The sequence below is a fragment of the Octopus bimaculoides genome, chromosome 16 (assembly GCF_046866305.1).
Source record: "Octopus bimaculoides isolate indiv1 chromosome 16, ASM4686630v1, whole genome shotgun sequence".
NCBI lineage: Eukaryota > Metazoa > Mollusca > Cephalopoda > Octopoda > Octopodidae > Octopus > Octopus bimaculoides.
The window spans coordinates 44,515,776-44,538,551 of NC_142943.1; the positions used below are offsets into that span (position 1 = coordinate 44,515,776).

At 36.3% G+C, this 22,776-nt stretch overlaps 1 protein-coding gene across 6 annotated transcripts in view; it reads right to left on the minus strand.

Moving 5' to 3' along the window:
• LOC106883725 (hepatocyte growth factor-regulated tyrosine kinase substrate) overlaps nucleotides 1-22,776 on the minus strand; it is a 108,694-nt gene that overhangs the window by 34,147 nt on the left and 51,771 nt on the right. For 2 of the 6 annotated variants that reach the window (XM_052974052.2, XM_052974050.2), the window contains exons 7-10: nucleotides 20,169-20,290; nucleotides 17,128-17,203; nucleotides 8,118-8,141; nucleotides 293-391 (exon numbers count right to left, since the gene is read on the minus strand). In XM_052974052.2, coding sequence (XP_052830012.1) covers nucleotides 293-391; nucleotides 8,118-8,141; nucleotides 17,128-17,203; nucleotides 20,169-20,290 — 321 coding nt within the window. The remainder of the gene's footprint in view (nucleotides 1-292; nucleotides 392-8,117; nucleotides 8,142-17,127; nucleotides 17,204-20,168; nucleotides 20,291-22,776) is intronic. The other 4 variants (XM_052974053.2, XM_052974051.2, XM_089364542.1 and 1 more) reach the window with 3 other exon arrangements.

Below are 22,776 nucleotides of genomic sequence, written 5' to 3' on the forward strand. Positions count from 1 at the left end.
CTTGCTCAAGGGTCACAATACTAGAGTTGTGAAAGTAAGATTTGATCTCACCACCTCAACTTCACAACTATTGTGACTACTGCTTTTATTGGTAGATCTAGAGCTATGCACATATGAACACATGTATAGCTGTATGTATAAACTCCACAAACAATAACACACACTGACACACATCATGGAGGCCATTTTCATGAAGCTGTGCAAAAACCAAGCAGAAGCTGAGTGATAATTCAAAATTCAAACAAAATCAATGAAAGCAGGAATCTAGGAAATATGATCCAGGTACACCTACCTCTTTCTCTTTGCTTTCATGTTCACTCTTTGACAATGCTAATGCCAGTTGTAGCTCCTCCTCCTCTTGGATTTCCTGGTCACTCTTCGAAGGGGGAAGCTGCAAATGTAGAAGTATTAGCTGCAGCTTTATTGACTTCACAGATAAAACAAAGCATCACAAGCCATTCTTTAGATGGTCACTTGGCTTTCAAGAAATAGCAGCCAAACCACCCAGAAATATCTTCCAAAAGGGAAGGACATATAAGCTAATGTAGTTCTACATAGTGTCTGCTCAAGCGGACACTATCTTAGTACCACTATCTTGGTACCTTTCAACAAGGCTTTGATTCAAAGCCTTAATGGATCACATGGTATAATTCACATAAAAACAACTAGGTACAAAAATATTGCACTAAGATAAGCTCATAGCCCAGAAGTCCAAATCCACCACTATAAAGTATTTCTACAAGCTAAAGTTCATTATTATTATTAAAAGCTGCAGAGTAGCAGAATGGCAGAATAACAGAATGACAAAATGTGACTAAATTTTGTACTGTGTTTAATTCTGTCTGATGTTGTCTTTGCCTTTCATTCTTCCAGGGTCAATAAAATACAACACTAATCAAGAAGATATATGTTAAAACAATTCTATCAACTATATTCCACTTCTGAAATAGCCTTGTGCCTTTGTTTGAAATTATTGTTATTATTAATACCGAGTCAAAGTGAGGGCAGAAATGATAATATAGAATGAAATGTTGTGAGAAAGAGTTCAATGACTCATTAGTTTGATGGATTAAGTAGTCTAATATGATACATTTAGAGGGACTTTGTTCAGTTCAAAACTCACTAGATTTGACTTTAGTTTTTATCTCTTGGGAATGGAGGAAATGAAAAATAAAATTGGACCTAAGGAATTTAAAATTAAGGTGATATTTCACAATACATCCCTTCTAACAAGGGCTAATGCTTAGGGATAAAGAATTAAGAAAAGTCTATGGAGGCTTCTGAAATAATCCAGGGAGCAGTTACTGATATACAGGGATGCAGTTAATGCATACAGAACATGTTATTGCTCCAGTTATATGGTTGCTCACTGTTAAAAATAGCAATCAAATTTACCACAATCACACACCTATGTCAGAGAGAAACAAAAGGACACACTGGATATGCAGTCTTAGATGTCTGTAAAAACTAGGACAGTCATGGCTGGAATGTCTTTGATTATATGCCAGTTCAGTCAGAGCTGACCAAGGGCTAAACAACATCGATGAATCATTTAAAGTATATAAACATGTTTGATATTTATAAATACAACTAATCATTGCATCAGAATCTCAAGAAAATTTTCAAAATTTCAACACACATTTTGTTTCACTAGGACATTCTATTTATCCATGGCATTAGGAAGAGAACTCAGCTTATTTCAGAAAGTTACTAAAATTATTACAAACACACACAACAGTAACAATCAATATGACTTTAACAAATACCAGTAGACTTGAATGTGAACCTGGCTTTTCACTGTTGGATTTCATCTTAGGTGAATAAATTCTCCATTTAGATGATGTATGTAAACAACATGCTTGCTCCATTAATGTCCCTGAAGGAAGCAAGCTAGCAGAATCAGTACCATGTTGGGCAAAATGCTTAACGGCATTTCATTCATCTTCACGTTCTGAATTCAGATTCTGCCATAGTCAACATTGCCTTTCATCCTTTTGGGATCAATAAAATAAGTACCAGTTAGATTGATGTAATTGACAATCCCCTTCCATAAACCTGCTGTCCTTGTGCCAAAGCAGGAAACCATTAATGTCCCTGAAGTGAGTACATACATCACTGTTGCTTACATACATCTTCCAAAGGGAGAAGTTGTTCTCTAAAATCCAAATAGTGAAAAATTCATGTTCATATTCAAATCTAGTGGAATGGATATATATACAGTGTTAACTGATTGAAAAAGTCACGTTTTGATCAATAGTGTTCAACTTAAAGCTTGATATCAATTCATTTTTACAAGGCACAAAGCCAGTTTTGTAGGAGAGGGACTATAATTAAATGAGTAGATCCATGTATACTACTACTACTTATTTTATCAACTACATACAATAGGTAAAATCATCCCTGGTGATATTTAAACTGTACAGAGACAAGACTAAACACTGTAATGCAATTTAGTTCACCATCTTTAACCAAGAATAACCTTCCAGATGGTTACTTCATCAATTAGAAATAGCACACTCCTCCTCCATATTATCCTACCACCTTAAAAAAGAGAAGGAGCTACTGAATGATGTAGACCTAGATAAAATATATTGGCAGAAAATAAAAGAGGAGACAGGAGGGTCATGACTGGAGCACATTACAAATGAGACTTACAATGGAGTATTGCTCCCATAGATACAGTGCTGTTACTACTGTTACTGCAATACACATCTTAGACTGCACACACTTGACTGATTGGCATAAATCACTGGTCTGTGACTGACATAAAATCACTTAGTCACTCACCGGTCTCTGGCTCACATATTATTGTGTCCTCTCTCTGCTTTTCTTACCACTACTACAATGTCCTCTGCTCCCGGAAGCTAGCTAGTCTCATGCTATTTCCATTCAGCCATGCCAAATGTACTTGACTATCTCTCATTATCCATGTTGTGTCTATCCCACATAAACCACACAGCCTAGTCCTTCTGCCCCATAGTATAGGCCCACCTTGGAATTCTCTCCAGTCGATTTGCAGCAGCTTAAGCTGGACATCAACTGCATTAGTCTCATTGGTCTTGAAGGGAAGGCCTGTGAGGGCTATGGACATCGTCTCTTTCTCCATACTTAGTAAATAAGATTTAAAATATATTCTACTGAATTATCACTGGGCTGAGACTAAACCAAAACAATTCACAGGTCATCTTGAGGACTTAAACAATATGGATCTCATGGCAAGTATAGAAAATAAGCAACCTAATACACACTTGGGCACTGGAACATCTACATGCAACAAATTAGATTCATGCTTTTTTTTACTCAAAAACAGAAGGAGACAGACAAAAAAAAAAAGGAAGAAACAAAGCAACACAAGCTAGTGTACAGAAAAACTGAGAATTAGTAAGAGGGAATAAATAAAGCAAGCAGCTAAACAAACAACTACAACAAAATATATATACATATAACTGCAGTTTATAGTAATTAACATTTTGATACTGTTTCAAAATACAAACTATGTAGCAATTACAATAGCCATATATATATATATATATATATATATATATATATATATCATACTTAATATACATACACCACTGATAGGTCAATTACTCCGGGATTCATCCTGAGATAACATCTTATGGATGTACTTATAGGAACTGGTGCATTAACAGTGTATATACATTAAGTATGATACAAAGATGGCTATTTTAATTTAATACTGCCTCAACTGCATTTACCAGACTTTTATTTAGCCAGGTGAATATTTACAACACCACTGAATGTTTTATTCACTCTTTCCTATATAGGAGGTAATGAATTCTTGTTCAAGTATGTGGGCAATCATTGAAAAGGCCCACAAAGACTAAAATGTATTTGACATTCTTGCTAGCTGCTCCTGGGATAAGCTATTGTCTCCTTTCAATATGTTTTTAACACATGTCCATGCATGTTGTTATCTCAGGGCAAACACCACAGTAACTGGACTATAAATAATGTATATCAAGTATTATACATAAATGGCTGTTTTAATTTAATACTGTCTCAATTGTGTATAACAGATTTTTAATTAACATTTATTAATATATTTTATGCAAACAGCATCAAAAAGTTAATCAGAAATAATTGTGCAGTCAGATAAAAAGAGCAACGTTAATCAATGACTAATTATATATAACATATAATTACATAACATTTTATATGAAAATAAAAAATACTCATTTTAAATATACATGGTGTGATCAATAAGTATCCGGACTGTTGTCATAGTAACAAAGCTAAAGCATGCAGAGTGAAGCTACTTGGCATAGATTCATGCTCACTAAGTTTAACATTCTAGCTCACTTCTGCTGTTGAGAGCAGTGCTTAGGAGGAAGGTGTGTAGCATATGATCGTTACATTGACCATGATAGAGAAAGTTGTCATGGCGATACCTGCTCAGAGGCCAACACAAATTGCAGAAAGTGTATGGAAAGGAGTGTAGGGGTTGCACACAGAGGTTCCCAAGATGGCTGAAAAAATGTTGATATTGACGAACATTCTTGGAGACCTGCAATCATCAGAACTGAGAAAAACTTTGCAGATGTGCATGCAGCTGTGAGAGGAAATTGTTGAATCAGCATCCATGAGTTATCAGAGGATGTGCAGATTAGGTATGGTTCAGTTCAGTCCATTATCACTGAAAATTTAACTAAGAGATGTGTGTCTGCCAAGTTTGTGCCAAAACTGTTTTCAGCTGAATAAAAAGACACTTGGGTTTCAGCTGTACGAGGTCTTGATTGTGTTGAGAACAATGGAAACGTTTTGAAAACTTTGCTTAGATCTCTGAGCAGGTATCACCAAGCTTTTGGCAAAATTTGGTGTAGATTCTCTGCTCAACTTTTCTGTCATAGTCAATGCGATGATCACACGCTATACACCTTCCTTCCAAACATGGCTGTAAACAGTGGAAGTGAGCTAGAACATTAAAACTTAGTGTGCATGCACAGCAGAGTTCAAGGTGAATCTGTGCCAAGTAGCTTCACTCTGAGTGCTTTAGCTTCATTACTATAGCAACAGTCTGGATACTTATTGATCAGACCATGTATATTCAATTATTTCATTTTAAATTAAATATAGGAAAATTTATAATTTCTAGAGATCATTGAACCTCGTCTTTAAAGGTGGATAATTTAGATATTTACATCTACTTCATGTTTCAATCACGTTTAATTTAATCCTGGATGTGTGCATAGTATCAAACTGGATTTGAACCAGGGATCTTTATTTCTACAGTAAAAGTAATAACAAAGACATATATTCTGTGTGCGTGTGTTGTGTTTTCTCTCCATTTTAAACATTTATTTAGATTTTAATTGTCAATGAAATTATGAATATTTATTACATAAACATATACTAGGCTTAATATGAATACATATGCACAGTGGTTATTTAAATAAATCCTTTTGTAGACACCAGAGTATGATGCAGTCCTTGCATCCATCGGATCCTGTCAACCCATCCAACTCATGCCAGCATGGAACACAGACATTAATTGATGACTGTGTATGCACGTGTGCGTGTGGTTTATGTATGTTCATTCAATATACATTGTTTTTCATGTTAGCATGGCTTGGACAGAAATTAATTTCAAGATAAGATTTTGCAACCAGATGCTCTTCTTGTCATCAAACCCTCACCTATTTTTCAGGTAAAGGAATTTTATATTTAGGTTTTTGAAAGAATAGAGCAATCAGTCATAACAGTAACAAAGTATGTCAATTTTGGCACCATCTCACTCAAACTGTGACAAAAGAAATATCAAGCGTCACACATTTGTACATGTGCACTGATACACACACACACACATGCAGCCTAAGTCGATCCTGATCAAGAGGAGCTATGATAAAATGTTCAAAACATGGCCATGCTGTTGTCTTCAATCAAATCTATCTAAGAATACATTATTCAATGTGTGTACTTTTAAATGGTAGTGTATGATCTGAGAGAGAGACTTGGCTGCTGCTACTTGCAAGTCGATCTGTGTATTGCAGACGTAGGGTTAGACAATAGCATCAACAACTGAGACAAAGAATCAAATATATGGTAAAGACTGGGAGATGAATTTTCTGAGAGAAAAAAGAGAATCACTAGGAATGAGAAATAACCAATAACTGTAGTTTAGTCACATGACAACCTGAATGGAAGAGACTATAATTAAAGACCGCCTAGCCTTGTCCAAATGAATTTTCAGACAGTGTACCAATGGCTTCACTGTGTCCTTCCTTTAAGATAGTCATAAAATCACCCTCAAACCACTACTAACAATATAGAGACTCTTGTTGGCTGAGAAACAATTGTATTGTAATATATTATAATGTATTGTAATATATGGTAATGTATTATAGCATAATGTACTGTATACTATAATGCATTTTAGTATATTATGACATCTTGTAATATACAGTGGCACATGAACGAAATTTGCTTAGGTGGGTGCAAACCCAGGTCCAAAAATTTTTACAAACAAGGTCTTTTTATTTTTTGTTCTTTGAGAAGAAACCTAACTCCAAGCTACTTTTTACTCACTGTTTTCTAAACCTGAGAAAAGTAAATAGGGGTGCAAATTTTGATTTTGTACCCCACAAAAATTCTATGGGCTGCGCTTGCACCCCCTGTTACCAGGCCCATGGCAATATATTATAATTCGTTAAGGTGGCAAGTTATCAAAATGCTTAGTGGCATTTTGTCTGTATGTTCAAAGTTCAAATTCTGCTGAAGTTGACTTTGCCTTTCGTTCTTTTGGGTGGGGTGGGGTGGGGTGGGGGTCAATAAAATAAGTATCAGTTGGACACTGGTAACAATGTATTCAACTTACCCACTCCCACAAAATTGTTGGCCTTGTGCCAAAATTTAAAAAAAAATATTATGTGTTATACTATATCAGAATGTATTATAACAGATTATAATGTATTATAGTATATTGTAATGCATTGTATTCTATTGCAATCTACTGTAGTAGATTATAAAAGGCCCAAGAGAGAAAGGAAGGGCAATAAGTTGATCCTGGCATAGAAAGAGTATCTTCAAATATCACCAAACCAGCAGAGGAAGTTGAACTTCCAAGAGAACACAAAAGCTGAGGTATCTAGCAAATATGGAGACAGTAGCCTAAATAGGGATTTCACCACAGCAAGCGTGACTTGAGAGACAGCAAAGAGTGAGGAGGGTTGGGAGAATGAAATGTGAAGAAGAAACATTGTGCCCCATATGTTCCGTAAGATCGTATTTTTTATATTTTACTTGTTTTAGTCATTGGACTGAGGCCATAATAGAGCACTGCCTTGAAAGGTTTAGTCAAATCAAGCCCAGTGCATATCTTTTTTAAAGCCTGGTACTTAATCTATCAGTCTTTTTTGCCAAACTGCTAATTCACAGGAATGTAAACAAACCAACACTGATTGTCAAGCAGTGGGGTGAGGGACAAACAGACACATACATAAAAATACACACTCAAACACACAGATATTAAAATGGGTTTTTCTCTGTTTTTGTCTATTGAATCCGTTCAAGGTTTTTGGTTGGCCTGGGCTTATATTAGAAGGCACTTGCCCAAGGTGCTACAAAATGGGACTGAACCTGGAACCATGTGGTTAGGAAGCAAACTTCTTACTACACAGCCACATCAATGTAAAAAATATTAATGGTTATGATAGAGAATATACAGTTGAGTAAAGATAATTTTAAGAGAAAAACACAAAATATTTGGAATTATCAATTCTGGTTGGAAGTTTTAAAACCAAACAGCTATTATTTCATTTGTATCAGTTTAAAAAAAAAAATTCTGTACATATGTTGAATCCTTAAGTTTCATAAAAAAATATTAGGGGTTAGATAATACAAAATACATAATAAAAACACCAAAATACAAGCAAACACACTGGTCAATAAAAACAACAGACATAAGCTATATATATATATATATATATATATATGTGCAAGCATCAAGAAGCGGACAATTATAACAAGAAAGCACGCAAAAAAAAAAAAAAAAAAAAAAAAAAAACTTCTGCTACGATAATAATGATAATGATAATAATAATAATAATAATAATAGTAGTAGTAATAATGATAATAAAAGAGTATAAAAAGTGGCTTACATTCTCCTGACCTCTTGATGCCTTCTGTATGAGCAGATAGATAGAGAAGGGGATTAAGGGTCAGATTTAGGACATTTGTGGTAGTAAATGCAAACAAAAAGTAGTTCAGTGTTTATGTGTATGTATATATATATATATATATATATATATATATATATATAGAACCAGAAGTATGGTAGAGGTAGGACAATGACCATCAATGACTTGGTTAATGACACAATATAACCACACACACACACACACACACACACACACACACAAAAGCCACACAAAGGATGAATATATTAAAACCAACTGCCGACACTGTCGCTATTAGCAACCAGCACAAGTTATAATCAGAAGCTGAAGAGGATTAAGAGAAAACAACTAGAGCACCACCACTTCCACCAGCAGCATGAGTGACAGATTTGAAATCAATATTTTATTAACCCCTAATTGTGAGAAGTTAGACATGACTATGACACACAATCATTCCTTTCCACTGAGTAGCCATGGTTGTGGGGTTAAGAAGTTTAATTCACAACCAATGGATTCTGGGTTCCGTTCCAGTGCACAGCATCATGGACATCTTTTACTATAGCTATGAGTTGACCATGACTTTGTGAATGGCAAACAGCTGGTGGAAACTGCAGAAGCTCAATACACACAAACACAGCATGGTCAAGAAGTTAACTTCTCAATCTCATAGTTTTAGGTTCAAACCCACTCAGTGACACTTTGGACAAGTATCTTCTACAACAAATAGCCCATGTTAACCAAAACCTTCTCAGTGGATATGGTAGATAGAAACTGAAACTTGAGTGTGCATGTAGGCTTGCATTTGCACTTCTCCCAAAGCTGCTCAGCTGTGGGCAATGATGTTCCTGTAATTTCTCCTATTAGCAGGTGATCACAGGTTTTGTACCTTCAAAGTTATGTGGAATAAAATATTCCTAACTTGAAAAACAGATGAGGATGGGAAGGGATCCAGCTGTAAAAGAATGTCTTAATGTATTCATCCAATCCATGATAGCATGGTAAAATGGACATAAAAAAAAAAATGAAACATCCATGTTCCATGCTGGCATGGGTTGGACCATTTGACAAGATCCAACAGGTTCAATGACTGCATAGTGCTCCACTGTCTGCTCTGGGAGGATTTCTACTGCCCTTCCTAGTGCTAACCACTTTACAGTGTGTAACGGGTGCCTTCTTTGCGTTACCAGCATGAGTAAGGTCACTATGCAGTCTGAAGAATTACAAGCCCCAAGATAAGTGACGTTATGCTAGGAAATGAAAGGTTACAGTTTGAGAGAAAGGGCCAAAGCAGAACAGAATCTTGCTGTAGAGGAGCTACATGACTACTCACATTTTAGAAAGAGAGTGGTGGTGATCAGGGTAGAGCAGGAAAGAAATAAAATAGTGGTGATGCGATGTGTGTATGACACTCAAGGTATGAGATGAATAGAAGTTAATGGAGGAAGAAGAATCAGGACAGCGAGTGGGTAGTGGTTGCAAGAGTGTATGAGAGAGTGAGAGATGAGGGAAGTAAACATAAAGAATGCTGAGTGCATAGGTAAGGAAGAGCAGAAGACAACTATAGAGATTGGATAGGGTTGAGGGAGGTAGATATAATGAATGATGGGAAGTGACCAATGATGCATGGGGTTGAGAGCAGCAGAATAGTAATGATGATACAGTATACAGGGAAAGGGTGAGAAGGAGAGAGAGAAAGATGATGAGTGGTTGGATAGATTGTGAAAGTGTGGGGGCAGGAGAGAGAAGTAGGTATAGTGCATGGTGATAGATAGATAGATAGATAGTAGAGAGAGAGAGATATGGTGGTGGAGAAGACAAATGATTTGGCAGCTTGAGGAGGAGACACAGTAAAGTGTTGATAGAAAGGGCAGTATTGGTTTCAAATTTTGGCACAAGGCTAGCAATCTTGGGGGAGGGTGTAAGTCAATTACCTCGATCCCAGAGTCCCACTGGTACTTCTTTTATCAACACTGAAAGGATGAAAGGTGAAGTCAACCTTAGCAGAATTTGAACTCAGAATGTGAAGACAGACGAAATGCTGCAAAGCATTTTGCCCAACGTGCTAATGATTCTGCCAGCTCGCTGCCTTATGAGAGGACAGTATTAAGGGTGAACATTGCCAAAGGTTAGTGGTATCAAGGAAAAATTGCAGTTGGAGAGATGAAAGGTGGTGGGAGTGTCTTGAGGTAGGAAATTCGGTAAAGGGCCCTGCTGTACATGCACACACAATGCTTCTGGTACCACCAATCATCTCGGTACCCTGTCATCTCCTCCAAGAGTTTAAATATGTGTCTGTGTATGTTTATATCTTTTGTCGTATACTAGTGAAGAATACAAACATCAATGAAAAACTAGTGCTCTTCAAACTGTTCACAAACATGCCTCCCTTAATTAACTGTCATAAATACACTGAACCAATGATTGGCTTGACGTAAACCAGTAATCAACAATAACACAATTGTGATATAAAATTATAAAACAGATTGAAGAACTTGTAGGGTTTGAGATCTCTTTAGTCCTGTCTTTCAGAGAGATACTCAATTTTTCTAGTGTTGCTGCTATGTGAAAATGCACCCAGTACACATGGCAAAACTGTTGGTGATGGAAAGGGAATCAAATTATAGAAACCTAGTCAGAATATGTATGAACACATATATAAGGGAACAGCAGCTCCCCATAAGAAATGACATGAACAATGCCTCCAACTCATGCCAGCATGGAAAATAGACATAAAATGATGATGAGATTAAATATCAGACCAAAGTCAGTCATGTTTAAACTATATATATATATATATATATATATATATATATATATATATATATACATATATATATATACATATATATATATACATATATATATATACATATATATATATAAGCAATGTTAATTCTCTAAATGAAGTATTAACAGTAACTGCACGATAAAGTGTAGTATATTGCCACTTAAGTGTGGCTGACCCCTAGGGGTGGACGTTACTGTTGCTTTTAGCCCCAGGAGGACATCTCCTCCAGCTGGCTTATCGACACACGACTGTGTCCTATTTGCCAAGGGAAGTTATCCCTCTCACCTCGATCAGCAGCACGAACGTATCCGGATTTCAGGGTTTATATACATATAATAATAAAGGAGTTACGACGCAAGAACGTATATATTCAAATGAACATATTTATCTTCTTCAATATATATTTCAGTATAAAGAATTCATTAAGAGACTTAATAAATTAAAATTTTCATTGATGTAATTGTGAAATTTTTTCGCCATGAACGGTTTGTTTTTAAACCGAATGTATTTTTTTCTGATGTTATATTTATTCCTGAAGATGTGTAAAGAAATTTTAATTTATTAAGTCTCTTAATGAATTCTTTATACTGAAATATATATTGAAGAAGATAAATATGTTCATTTGAATATATACGTTTTTGCGTTGTAACTCCTTTATTATTATTAATATAACCAAAAGGATCGATTCTTGGAGAGTTTGACTACCTTCACTGTCGTTTTTTTCTGCTATTTTGGTGATGATTTTTTGAATTAGCTTACCAATTATTTTTGTTGGTAGTTAATTTATAATATATTGATATATATATATATATATATATATATATATATATATATATATATATATGTGTGTGTGTGTGTGTGTGTGTGTGTGTGTCATTGCTATTATGTTAAATTGTCGTATGTCCAAATTTGGCCAAATGCATTTTTTTCAATATTTAATTTTGCTTGCAAGCCAGTTCTTTTGGTCAAACTATCATATCTCCAGCTACTTCAGATGAAAATTGTGAAAATGAGGTACAACGGTATAGAATTTTTCAAAAGTAGTAAACCTCCGCATACGACACTTTTGCAAAAATATTTCTGACTGAAAATATCATACATGCATGGAGTCATGATTTTATGCACCAAACAAATTATTATTGTTAAGCTGAAACTGTTGCTAATGTAAAAAGAAGTGGAATGGTGAGACTATTTTTTCATTTTCTGAAAAAGCAACATTTTGGACTTACAGCACTTTTGCTTAGTAGCAACAATATATATATATTAGTGTTTTCACAACTGACCAACACTCCAGCAGACATTAGCTGAGCAAGTGCACAATAGTCAATTTGAAATGACCACAATGGATAATGACTGACCCTACAATGGACTGTGAACTGATCAGTCCCACAATGTGCAGTGTGAGGTGACCAACCTTGCAATAATACATGTTAAGAAGATAGGAAAACATTTTAATAAATTTCAATAACAAACTGAGAGAGTGAGTACAATGTGTCCAAGCTATGACAGAAGAGAAAGTTAAGTCTATTGTCCAATTCACACTTCACAGCCTAATTTCTGGAGTCCAGAATATGCAAACTTCAGTTAAACAGCCAAGAGGTCAATAGTCTATTAGTATTGAGTCCATCCCCACAACATTCACAGATGGCTCAATCTAACTTGCTGTAAACAGAAACAACATCCTACTGTAAACAGTGGGAGTACCGTTAGTATAACTTTATCTAGTGTCTCCCTTCCACATCCCTTTTTCAAAATAGAAGAGTGTCATCAAAGAAAATTTGGCTGCTATTTCTAACAGGTCATAGAGACTCCCTTGTTGATTATGATGAGGGTAGATGTAGGCAGTCAGAGAGAGAGAGAGGATTATTATTTTAGAGGAGAGAAAAAACATCCCCTCCTCCAACATAAACAATTCTGAGAATAAAGGAAACAAAAGAAAACACCAAACAACAAGCCCCAACACAATCAATAAGAGACAGGCCAGGTCTGTAGTAAAATATTAAGTAGAAAACATTTTGTTGTTCCATCAAACTTGGTCGCAATGATTGACATCTCAATTATATATTCATTTAGGTATCAGTCCTGCACTGGAGTTGTTCTGAAGCTGACTATAACCATTCTCTTCCAATTTTGTTGCCTTAGTCCTATATTTTAAAACAACTATTTGCTTTATATTTCAACATTGCCATAATACTACTTTAGAAAATTCAATAGTAGTTAGTGAAGAATTGTCTAACAGACATTATTGCTATGAAGAAAGAAGAGCATTCAGAGTCTTATTGTTGTTATTGTTAAGGTAGTGAGCAGGCACAATTGTTAGCATGTCAGGCATTCTGAGTTCAAATTCCGCTGAGATCGACTTTGCCTGTCATCCTTTTGGGGTTGATAGAATAGGTTGCAGCTGACTGCTGGGGTTGATGTAATATGGCTTACCCCCTTCCCTGAACTTATTGGCCTTGTGCCAAGATTTGAAACAACAACAACAAAAAGTCTTTCTCATTTTGGCACAAAGCCAGCAATTGTGGGAAGAGGTGACAAGTAGATTCCATTGACCCCAGTACTTAACTGTTACTTTATTTTATCAATACTGAAAGCATGAGAGACAAAGTTAATCTCTGCAGTATTTGAACTCAAAATGTAAAGATCTTAAAGAAATGCCACTCAACATTTTGTCCAATGCACTAATAATTCTGCCAGCTCATTGACTTGCTTATAATAACTTTTCTTTCCAATTTTGGCACACAACCAGCAATTTTGAGGAGTAAGTGGATGTGTCCATCACATAAACCTGAGTACTTAACTGGTACTTTACTTAAATAGACCCTGAATGGATGAACGGCAAAGTTGACCTTAGTGGAATTTGAATTCAGGAAGTAAAAAGCTGGAAGGAATGCCATTAAGCATTTTGTCTGACACACTAATGATTCTGCCTTGTTTATAATTTTTTTTCTTTCTTGTGTGGTCTGAAATTTTGTGGGAGAGGGCTAGTTGATTATATTAACCCCCAGTGCTCAACTGGTACTTATTTTATCAACCCTGAAAAGGAGAAAGGCAAAGTCAATCTCGGCAACATTTGAACTCAGAACATAAAACTGGAAGAAATGTCAAGAAAGATTTTGTCTAACATGCTAATGATTTTACCTTACTACTAATGATAATGGCTTCAAATCTAGGCACAAGGCCAGCAGTTTGGGAGAATGGTGTAAGTCAATTACATCAACCCTAGTATTCAACTGGTACTTGTTTTATCAACCTCAAAAAGATGAAAGACAAAATCAACCTTAGCGGAATTTGAACTCTGCATAAAGACAGATGAAATGCTACTAGGGATTCGGTCCTGCAGGGTAATAATTCTGCCAGCTTACCACCTTAATAATAATAATAACAATAATAATAATAATAATAATAACAATAATAATATTTGGTTCTAGTATAGACAATGAACTGATACAAGTCGCAATTGGCAGAGTTGGTAGAGTATTAGACAGAATGCTTCATAGTATTTGTTTCAACTCTGCATCATGAGTTCAAATCCTGCCATTGTCAACTTCATCTTTCAACCTTTTAGGGTTGATATATATATAAAAAAAAGGTACCAATCAAAGGCAGTGGATTAGCACAGCTGTAAGAACGTCAAACCAGTTGTGGCCGGACAGTCTTACATTTACAGTATTGGTTCCAGTTCTTTGTATTCTGAATTCAATTTCTGCTATGGTTCACTTGGCTGATACACTTAGCTAGTCACTTGGTTCAATACTATCACCTGGCTCCTAGAGTGCCTTTACCAGATTTCACTCTACTGCAAGCAATCAGGCCAGATTTCTGGCTCAAAGTTAACTTCCTTCCTACCTATACCACTATCCCAGAGACCCAATAAAGGGTCATGGCCCTGCCTTCCCTTCTGATTAACAGATTAGCAAGATAAAAGAAGGGGTACAAGGTTTAAAATTTAGGAAAGGCAGGGTACTCAATCTGACTCTAGTAGTTAACTGCTACTTTATTTTATTGACCTCAGAAGGATTTGAATTTGGTATAACAATATTACTGAGGCTTTCTAACTTGGCACAAAGGTTGATTAAATTGTCCTCTGTACTTGGTTAGTGCTTATTTTGTCCTTTTTTGATGGGTAAAAGGCAAAGTTGACTCTGAAATCCCAGAACAATAACTATTCCAAAAATGATACAAGAGCCACAAATTTGGTAGTGATGGGGAGGGGGAAGTAACACAATAGATTAAATCAACACCAGTACATTGTCTAATATTTGTTTTTATCAACCAAATGTACTGGTTTTAACCATAGAAACGCTGCAATAGCATAAATGTACAAATCTAGTAATTCTACCAATTTACCACCACCACAGTAAACACTATTGGGTATTTTGTTCAGCAATTAGAGAATTCTACCAATTTTCTACAGGAATGGAATGGAGTGGTGTGTGCGTGTGTGTGTGAGAGAGAGAGGGGGGGAGAAAGAGAGAGAGAGAGAGAGAGAGAGAGAGAGAGAGTGGGAGAGAGAAAGAGAGAGAGAGAGAAAGAGAGAGAGAGATTTGATTGCAATAACCTTTCTAGTATACTACTAGTATTTTATCAAAGCCAGGGGAATGAAACAGAAAAATTGATAACTGAACTCAGAATTTTGAATTAGAAAAGTAAATATAGTAAAGCATTAGTAAATTTAATTAACTCCACCAGTTGACCAGTACTTTATTTTATTGACCACAGGAGGATAAAAAGACATAGCTGACCTTAGCAGAATTCGAACTCAGAATGTAAAGAGTCATGACTAAATACAGCAGGGCTCAACCAATTCTGCCAGTTTACATAGTTAAAGGGCCAGGGAAGTCATGTGTTCACCTCTTCAGCAAGACACCTGTTCTTGTCTATCTATCATACTTTCACACCCTTCAATACTATACCCCACTCAGTTGAGGGGGTCTTGTCTTGTAAGTACTTAGTGACCTCACTATGAGAGAAAAAAAGCACCTAGTGCACTCATCATCATCATTTAACGTCTGCTTTCTATCATGCTGGCATGGGTTGGACAGTTTGATTGAAAATTGGTAATCACGGGGGTGGGGGGCTGCACCAGATCCAGATCTGATTTAGCAAGATCTCTACAGCTTCCTAAGGCCAACCACTCTAAGAGTGTAGTGGGTGTTTCTTTGTGTGCAACCAGTACAGGTGCCATTGACCTGACACTGGCATCAGCCACAACTATAGTCTCACTTGGCTTGACAGGTCTACACAAGTACAGTATATCACCAAAGGTCTTGGTCACCTGTCACTGCTTCCATATGGCCCAATGCTCGACCAGTGCTTTTTACATGCCACTGGCATGGGTGCCAGTCAGACGGCACTGTTATCAGCCACGACTACTATTTCATTCAGTTCAACAGGTCTTCATAAGCACAGCATATTGCCGAACAATTGAAGGGTGCTTTTAACAGGCAGTTACACAACACTGGCATCAGCCATGACTACGATTTCATTTGGCTTGATGTTACTGCCTCCGTAAGGCTCAATCCCTGAATGGTGCTTTTTACATGCCACTAGCATGGGTGCCAGTCAGACAGCACTGGCATTGGCCATAACTAGTTCGACAGATCTTCACAACCACAGCATATCACCCAACGATTGAAGGGTGCTTTTATACATGACATTGGCATCGGTCCCAACAATGTAATTGGCATTCAGCAGTAGAAACTATTCCAAAGCAGACACTGGAGCTTGATGCAGCCCTCTGGCTCAGAGGTTCCTGTTGAATCACTCAAACCATACCAATGGAAGTTAAATGGTGATGATAAAACCCCAGGAGTGGGAACAAAGGATCAAACTGAGCCCTCTATTTGACGTATTTTATTGACCCCTGAACAATGAAAGAGTTGATCTCCCGTGTAACAAATGAAACTAAACGTAAAATATTTCGTCTGATGCTCCATTATTTCTCAGCCTTAATTATGGTAATTATGATAGTGATGGTAGTAATAAACATTATGTTGTTGAAGACTGAGTCTTTGGATTGGTATGATGTGCAACAATCCAATCTAAATACAAATTAATCTGTTTAACTGTAATCAAACTCACAACAACCTTCTTTCAGTCAAAGTATAAAGAATTTGTGAAGGAAGAGTATCACTATCTGACCCCATGGGTAGCGTAAATAAACACAACAGAATATTCACTACAAGTGCTGCTGCTGCTTACCTGCGACTGCTTGGACAGTGAACTGGCCAAATATTCAGAAGGCAGAGAGTCTGTATCAGATGCGGTCTTCTTATCTCTGCAATGAAGAAAGAGAATGAATCTATCAGAGGTGGCTTCATCATACAAACAGAACTGTAGTAAAAATAAATAAATGAATAAATAAATAAAAATGCAGTAAGGGAAATAATTTAAAGAGGTAAAAGGTATAAATTTGGACAAATGAGTCAGTACTGTGTGTCATATGCAAAATATTTTCAGCTAAAATTTACCACTTAGTTGGAGAAAAAATTTTTTAATGGCAATTGGAAACTACACTCCTAAAAGAGGAAATGATTTAAAAAAAAAATTAATTTCTCAGTTATTTTATACACGTTATGAAGAGGTCCCTTTTGTCAGGTTGAGGACAAAAAAAAGCAACACCTCTCTAGGGCTGATGCCACAAAAACAAAAACAAAAAAGCATTGAGTATACTTCATAAAACATTGTTAGGAAAGAGCATCTAGCCACAGAAACCAAGGCAAAACTGAAATGAAATGAGATGAAATCATCTGACCTATCCAGGTGAGCAGTACCCATGAATATGTGCTGACTTCCATGATGACAACCCATCAAACCCATGCCAGCCTGGGAACTAGATGTATAATGACAATGATATTGGGAAAGTCTGAACTTTGTTTGAAGGCAAGGGACAATTAAGGAAATGTCTCAGTCTATTAGGTTTCATTGGCACAGTATATACTTTATGATGTATAAACTATAGCATATAATTACTTCAAAACTGCTCGATTAGTTGACAGAGATTCTTACATAAAAGAAAGTAATATTTTTTTTTAGTATAATTTGCATAATTAAACCATGAGCCAGGTGAAATTATTCAAACGAGCCAATGGCATGAATATGGATAAGTTAAAGAGTGATGCATTGAATGCAATGTGCAAAAATTTTAATTAATTATAATACCTTTGTTGTTAGTGACCTCTAAACAAACTGGGCAATGATTTCAAGGAATTAGGAATTAATCTCTCAAAGTTCAATTATACATACTTAGAGGAAGGAAAGTATAAGCCTTGTTTGCTGGCAAAGGTGACAATTATGAAAAATTCCACTGCAAAAGAGTGACTTGCTCAAGGACAAAATGTACCACTCAATGTAAAAATCAAACTCACAACCTCTCAATTCTAAGCCCAATACCTCAACCATTGGGTCACACATTATCATTTGCAGGACAATCAACAGTAAATATAGCCAAGAGTTTATTAACTAATTTATAAAGCAGAGTTCTTGACTGATTGACTGACACAGAAACAGTACAGTGCATAAAATACATAAAATGTAATACATAAAATATAAAATAGGCAACATTTACAAGTGAACCAGTAGTTGGTAGATATAGCACATGCACACAATTACCATCATTTTCATTTTAACATCCACTTCTCCATGCTTGAATAGTTAAAACAGAATTCTTTGAGGCAGATTTTCTACAGCTGGCTATCTTTTCTGTTATCAACCATCATCTATTTCAAAGCAAAGTAATGACCAGACATGTTTTCCTTGGAAGACTGGAAACAAGGACCACTTGTAGAGGATAGACCAAAAGTCACAAAGAGGTTGCACTCACAAAGATCTGATTGGACAGGGGCTATAGCAGAAGACATTTGCTCAAGCTGCTGCACTTGACAACCACATTGATGGGAAGCAAGCTGCTTCTGAAACACACAGCCAGGGACAGAGAACATTAAGGTGCTTACATTCTTGTACACAATATTAAAGCAGAACTTGTGAAGGAATGGAAAAACAAATTGTTCACATTCTGTTACACACACATTTTTTTAACCACAGAAAACATGCATTATAACATGCTACATTCTGGTACTGGTGTAACATAAACAGCATCCAGTACACACAGGGGAGTGGTTGGTGTTAGAAAGAACACCCAGCTGTAAAAAACATACCAGAACAGACAATGGAGCCTGGTGCAACCCCTGGCCTTATCAGCTCTGGTCAAACCATCCAATCCATACCAGCATGGAAAACAGACATTAAATGAGGATGATGATTCCCCCAATTGTTGTATTTATTTTTACAAATCTTGAATATAGAGGTTCAGAAATACCGAAATGACTATTATTGTGATACTGCTCATTACAATACAGGAATTGTTATCATCATAATTTTTATGTTCTTTTCTTTGCTTGGATGGGTTGGACAGATCTTCTCCAGCACAGTAGCCCAACACTTATCACAGTTACTCATCTCCTCCATGAAGTCAAATCTGACATCCGTGCTCACCATTGTTGCTCATGTTATCCCAGGTCTTTCTCTTCTGCAGTGCCAGCTGGGTCAAGAAGTACCAAGTGGCTCAAGTGGATCACTTGGCACTTCTTTACCCAACTATCATTCATCATGCACATCATACATCCACTCCAGTGCAGTTTCTTCTCTCGTACACTACAACTGATTTCTCATGCATCTAGTTTGTCTCAGTTTATTTGTACTCTGTTGTTCATGCACACTAACATTACACATACACCCAGTAACATATACACAGTAAAGTATACTGGGTGTTGGAAAGGCATCCAACCATAGAAACCATATCAAAAAAGGAATGTATGAGTAACTACAAATCAGAACCATCTTGGACCATGACAACATATCCAATCCAAGCTAATATGGAACACTATAAAATGATATGAGAGTATTCTATAGAGCATATCACAGAAAACCTCTCCACTGTTAGACCAGTACTTCATTTGACTGACTGGTACTTGATTTTTTTCAGAAGAATGGAATGCAAAGTTGATCTTGTGTGAATTTTGCACTCAGAACATAAAGAGCTGAAACTAAATACTGCAAGACATTTTTATCTGTTTATAATGATTCTGCAAATTTACCACTTTGTTTGAAAAAATTGTTTGAAATTAAAATGATGTCCTCATTCCTTAAATTTTCTCTCACTTACACCACTAGGTTTAGAATCCATAGCTTCAGCAGACAGCTTTTACAAACAAAAAGGAAAGAAGATGAAAAGGAGAGCTTACTTGAGTTTATCAAAGCAAGAATCACAGACTCGCACTTCACGTTCTATCCCAAAGCGAGGAATGGTTGATACTTTTGAAGAGCATTTACTACACATTACTTCTCCACAGTTGCGGCAATGGTGCTAGAAAAAAATAAAATAGAACTAAAAAGTCTGCTGTCACAGTTTTCATTATATAATTACTTTTCATTGATTATAATTAAATTAAATCATTACGAATATGATTTGTATTTTTTTCTTTTTAATAACTTTTCTCACATGCAAGATTAGTAATTGGAACAAATGCATCAAAAGAAAAAGAAATTTTTTCCACATCTTATGCATGTGACAGAAAAACAGTTAAATAGAGAGAAGTCCATAATTTGTAACTAATCACTGGTGCTATGCTGTGTCTATGGCCAGAACATTTCACTTTCAAATAGCAGGTTAATAACATTTTAAATTTAGGAAGTACTATAAAAGAGATGTAGTATCTATGGAGCACTGCTGCATGAATAAAATATAGATTCTATGGAGCACTATTATGTAGAGTCTAGGATGTACTATGGGTGAGATAGCATGTAGGGTGGTCATGGATAATATGCAGTCCTTTTGACTTCCTGTATGAAACAATTTCCTGATAATACTAACAAAACTTTTTCCAGAGTTGTTTGCTAAAATAGTCAAATCAAATATGAGTAAATACATTGGTGTGGCCTGAATTATGAGGATCAATACCTTGTGTGGCCTGAATTATGAGGATCAATACCTTGTGTGGCCTGAATTATGAGGATCAATACCTTGTGTGGCCTGAATTATGAGGATCAATACCTTGTGTGGTCTGAATTATGAGGATCAATACCTTGTGTGGTCTGAATTATGAGGATCAATACCTTGTGTGGCCTGAATTATGAGGATCAATACCTTGTGTGGCCTGAATTATGAGGATCAATACCTTGTGTGGTCTGAATTATGAGGATCAATACCTTGTGTGGCCTGAATTATGAGGATCAATACCTTGTGTGGCCTGAATTATGAGGGTCAATACCTTGTGTGGTCTGAATTATGAGGATCAATACCTTGTGTGGCCTGAATTATGAGGATCAATACCTTGTGTGGCCTGAATTATGAGGATCAATACCTTGTGTGGTCTGAATTATGAGGATCAATACCTTGTGTGGCCTGAATTATGAGGATCAATACCTTGTGTGGCCTGAACTATGATGATCAATACCTTGTGTGGTCTGAATTATGAGGATCAATACCTTGTGTGGCCTGAATTATGAGGATCAATACCTTGTGTGGCCTGAATTATGAGGATCAATACCTTGTGTGGTCTGAATTATGAGGATCAATACCTTGTGTGGCCTGAATTATGAGGATCAATACCTTGTGTGGTCTGCTGGTCAAACAAAGTTGCCCATATCTGGGTATTGAGTGATATAGCATCTGGAAGGCACTCTCAATGAGATGAAGAATGTGGGTGAGATATAGGGTCTACAAGGTACTATGGGTGAACTGTGGGGTTTATAAGTACTATGGATGAGATATAGGGTCTACAAGATACTATGGACAAGATTTAGGGTCTATAAGGTATTATGGATGAGCTGTGGGGTCCTATAAAAGTACTATAGACAAGATGTAGGGTTTATGAGGTATATGGATGAGACATAAACCCTTAAAGGTGATGGATTAAAAGAGTTAAGGAACAACTACTCAAAAATCAGTGAATATGTATGAATAACATTTGTTGCTCATCCAAAGTTTCATGTTAAGAGAGAGAATGATTTATTCATTGGGGCAAATTCTTTTTTTACAGTTTAGGCATCAGTCCCTTCTTGCCACTAACCACTCAACTCTGAAGTAGGGTTTCTTTGTTTTGTTTCAATAACTCAGAGTGAGGTGCTATTTCTCAGAGGCACGGCACAATGTGCCATAGATATGAACATATATGGTCAGTTGTCCAACACAATCAGTGCTTAAATCATTTGCACAGGAGAAACAATCAGCTTTTCAATCTTGGATCTGTTACACAGTGTGTATGTTGTTCAGTATTATAAGGAGATGATGGGGTATAGCAATCTTATAGGGTAAGTGGTATTGAAGTGAGAAGCACTAGGGTGATACTGTTATAGGAAAGGGTGCAGTGGGGTAATACTGTGTTTCAGGGTATAAGGTACTGAGTGGTGCTACTGCATAGACATTATAGGATGGATGGTATTGTGGTGATGTTATAGAGTAGATATTAATGTGGTAGTAGTATTATAGGGTAGATAATACTGGAGATGAAGTATGAAACTGACCGAAAAACTTTGGGATTCATCATTTCTGTTTTAATATCCACTTTTCAAAGCTTGCATAGGTTGAACAGAATTTGTTAAGATAGATTTTCTATAACTGGATACCCTTCCTGTTGCAAACCCTCACTTGTTTTTAAGAAAGATATTTCCCCATGGCGGAACATGTTTTCACAGAAGATTGGAAATGAAGGGGACTGTTTGAATGATTGATGGTGACACTCATTTACAGCAATTATGCAATGTTAAGAGAAGTAGACACCAGCTCTCTCTCTCTCTCTCTCTCTCTCACACACACACACCATGCAGTGGGACTGATCTCAGAACCAAGTG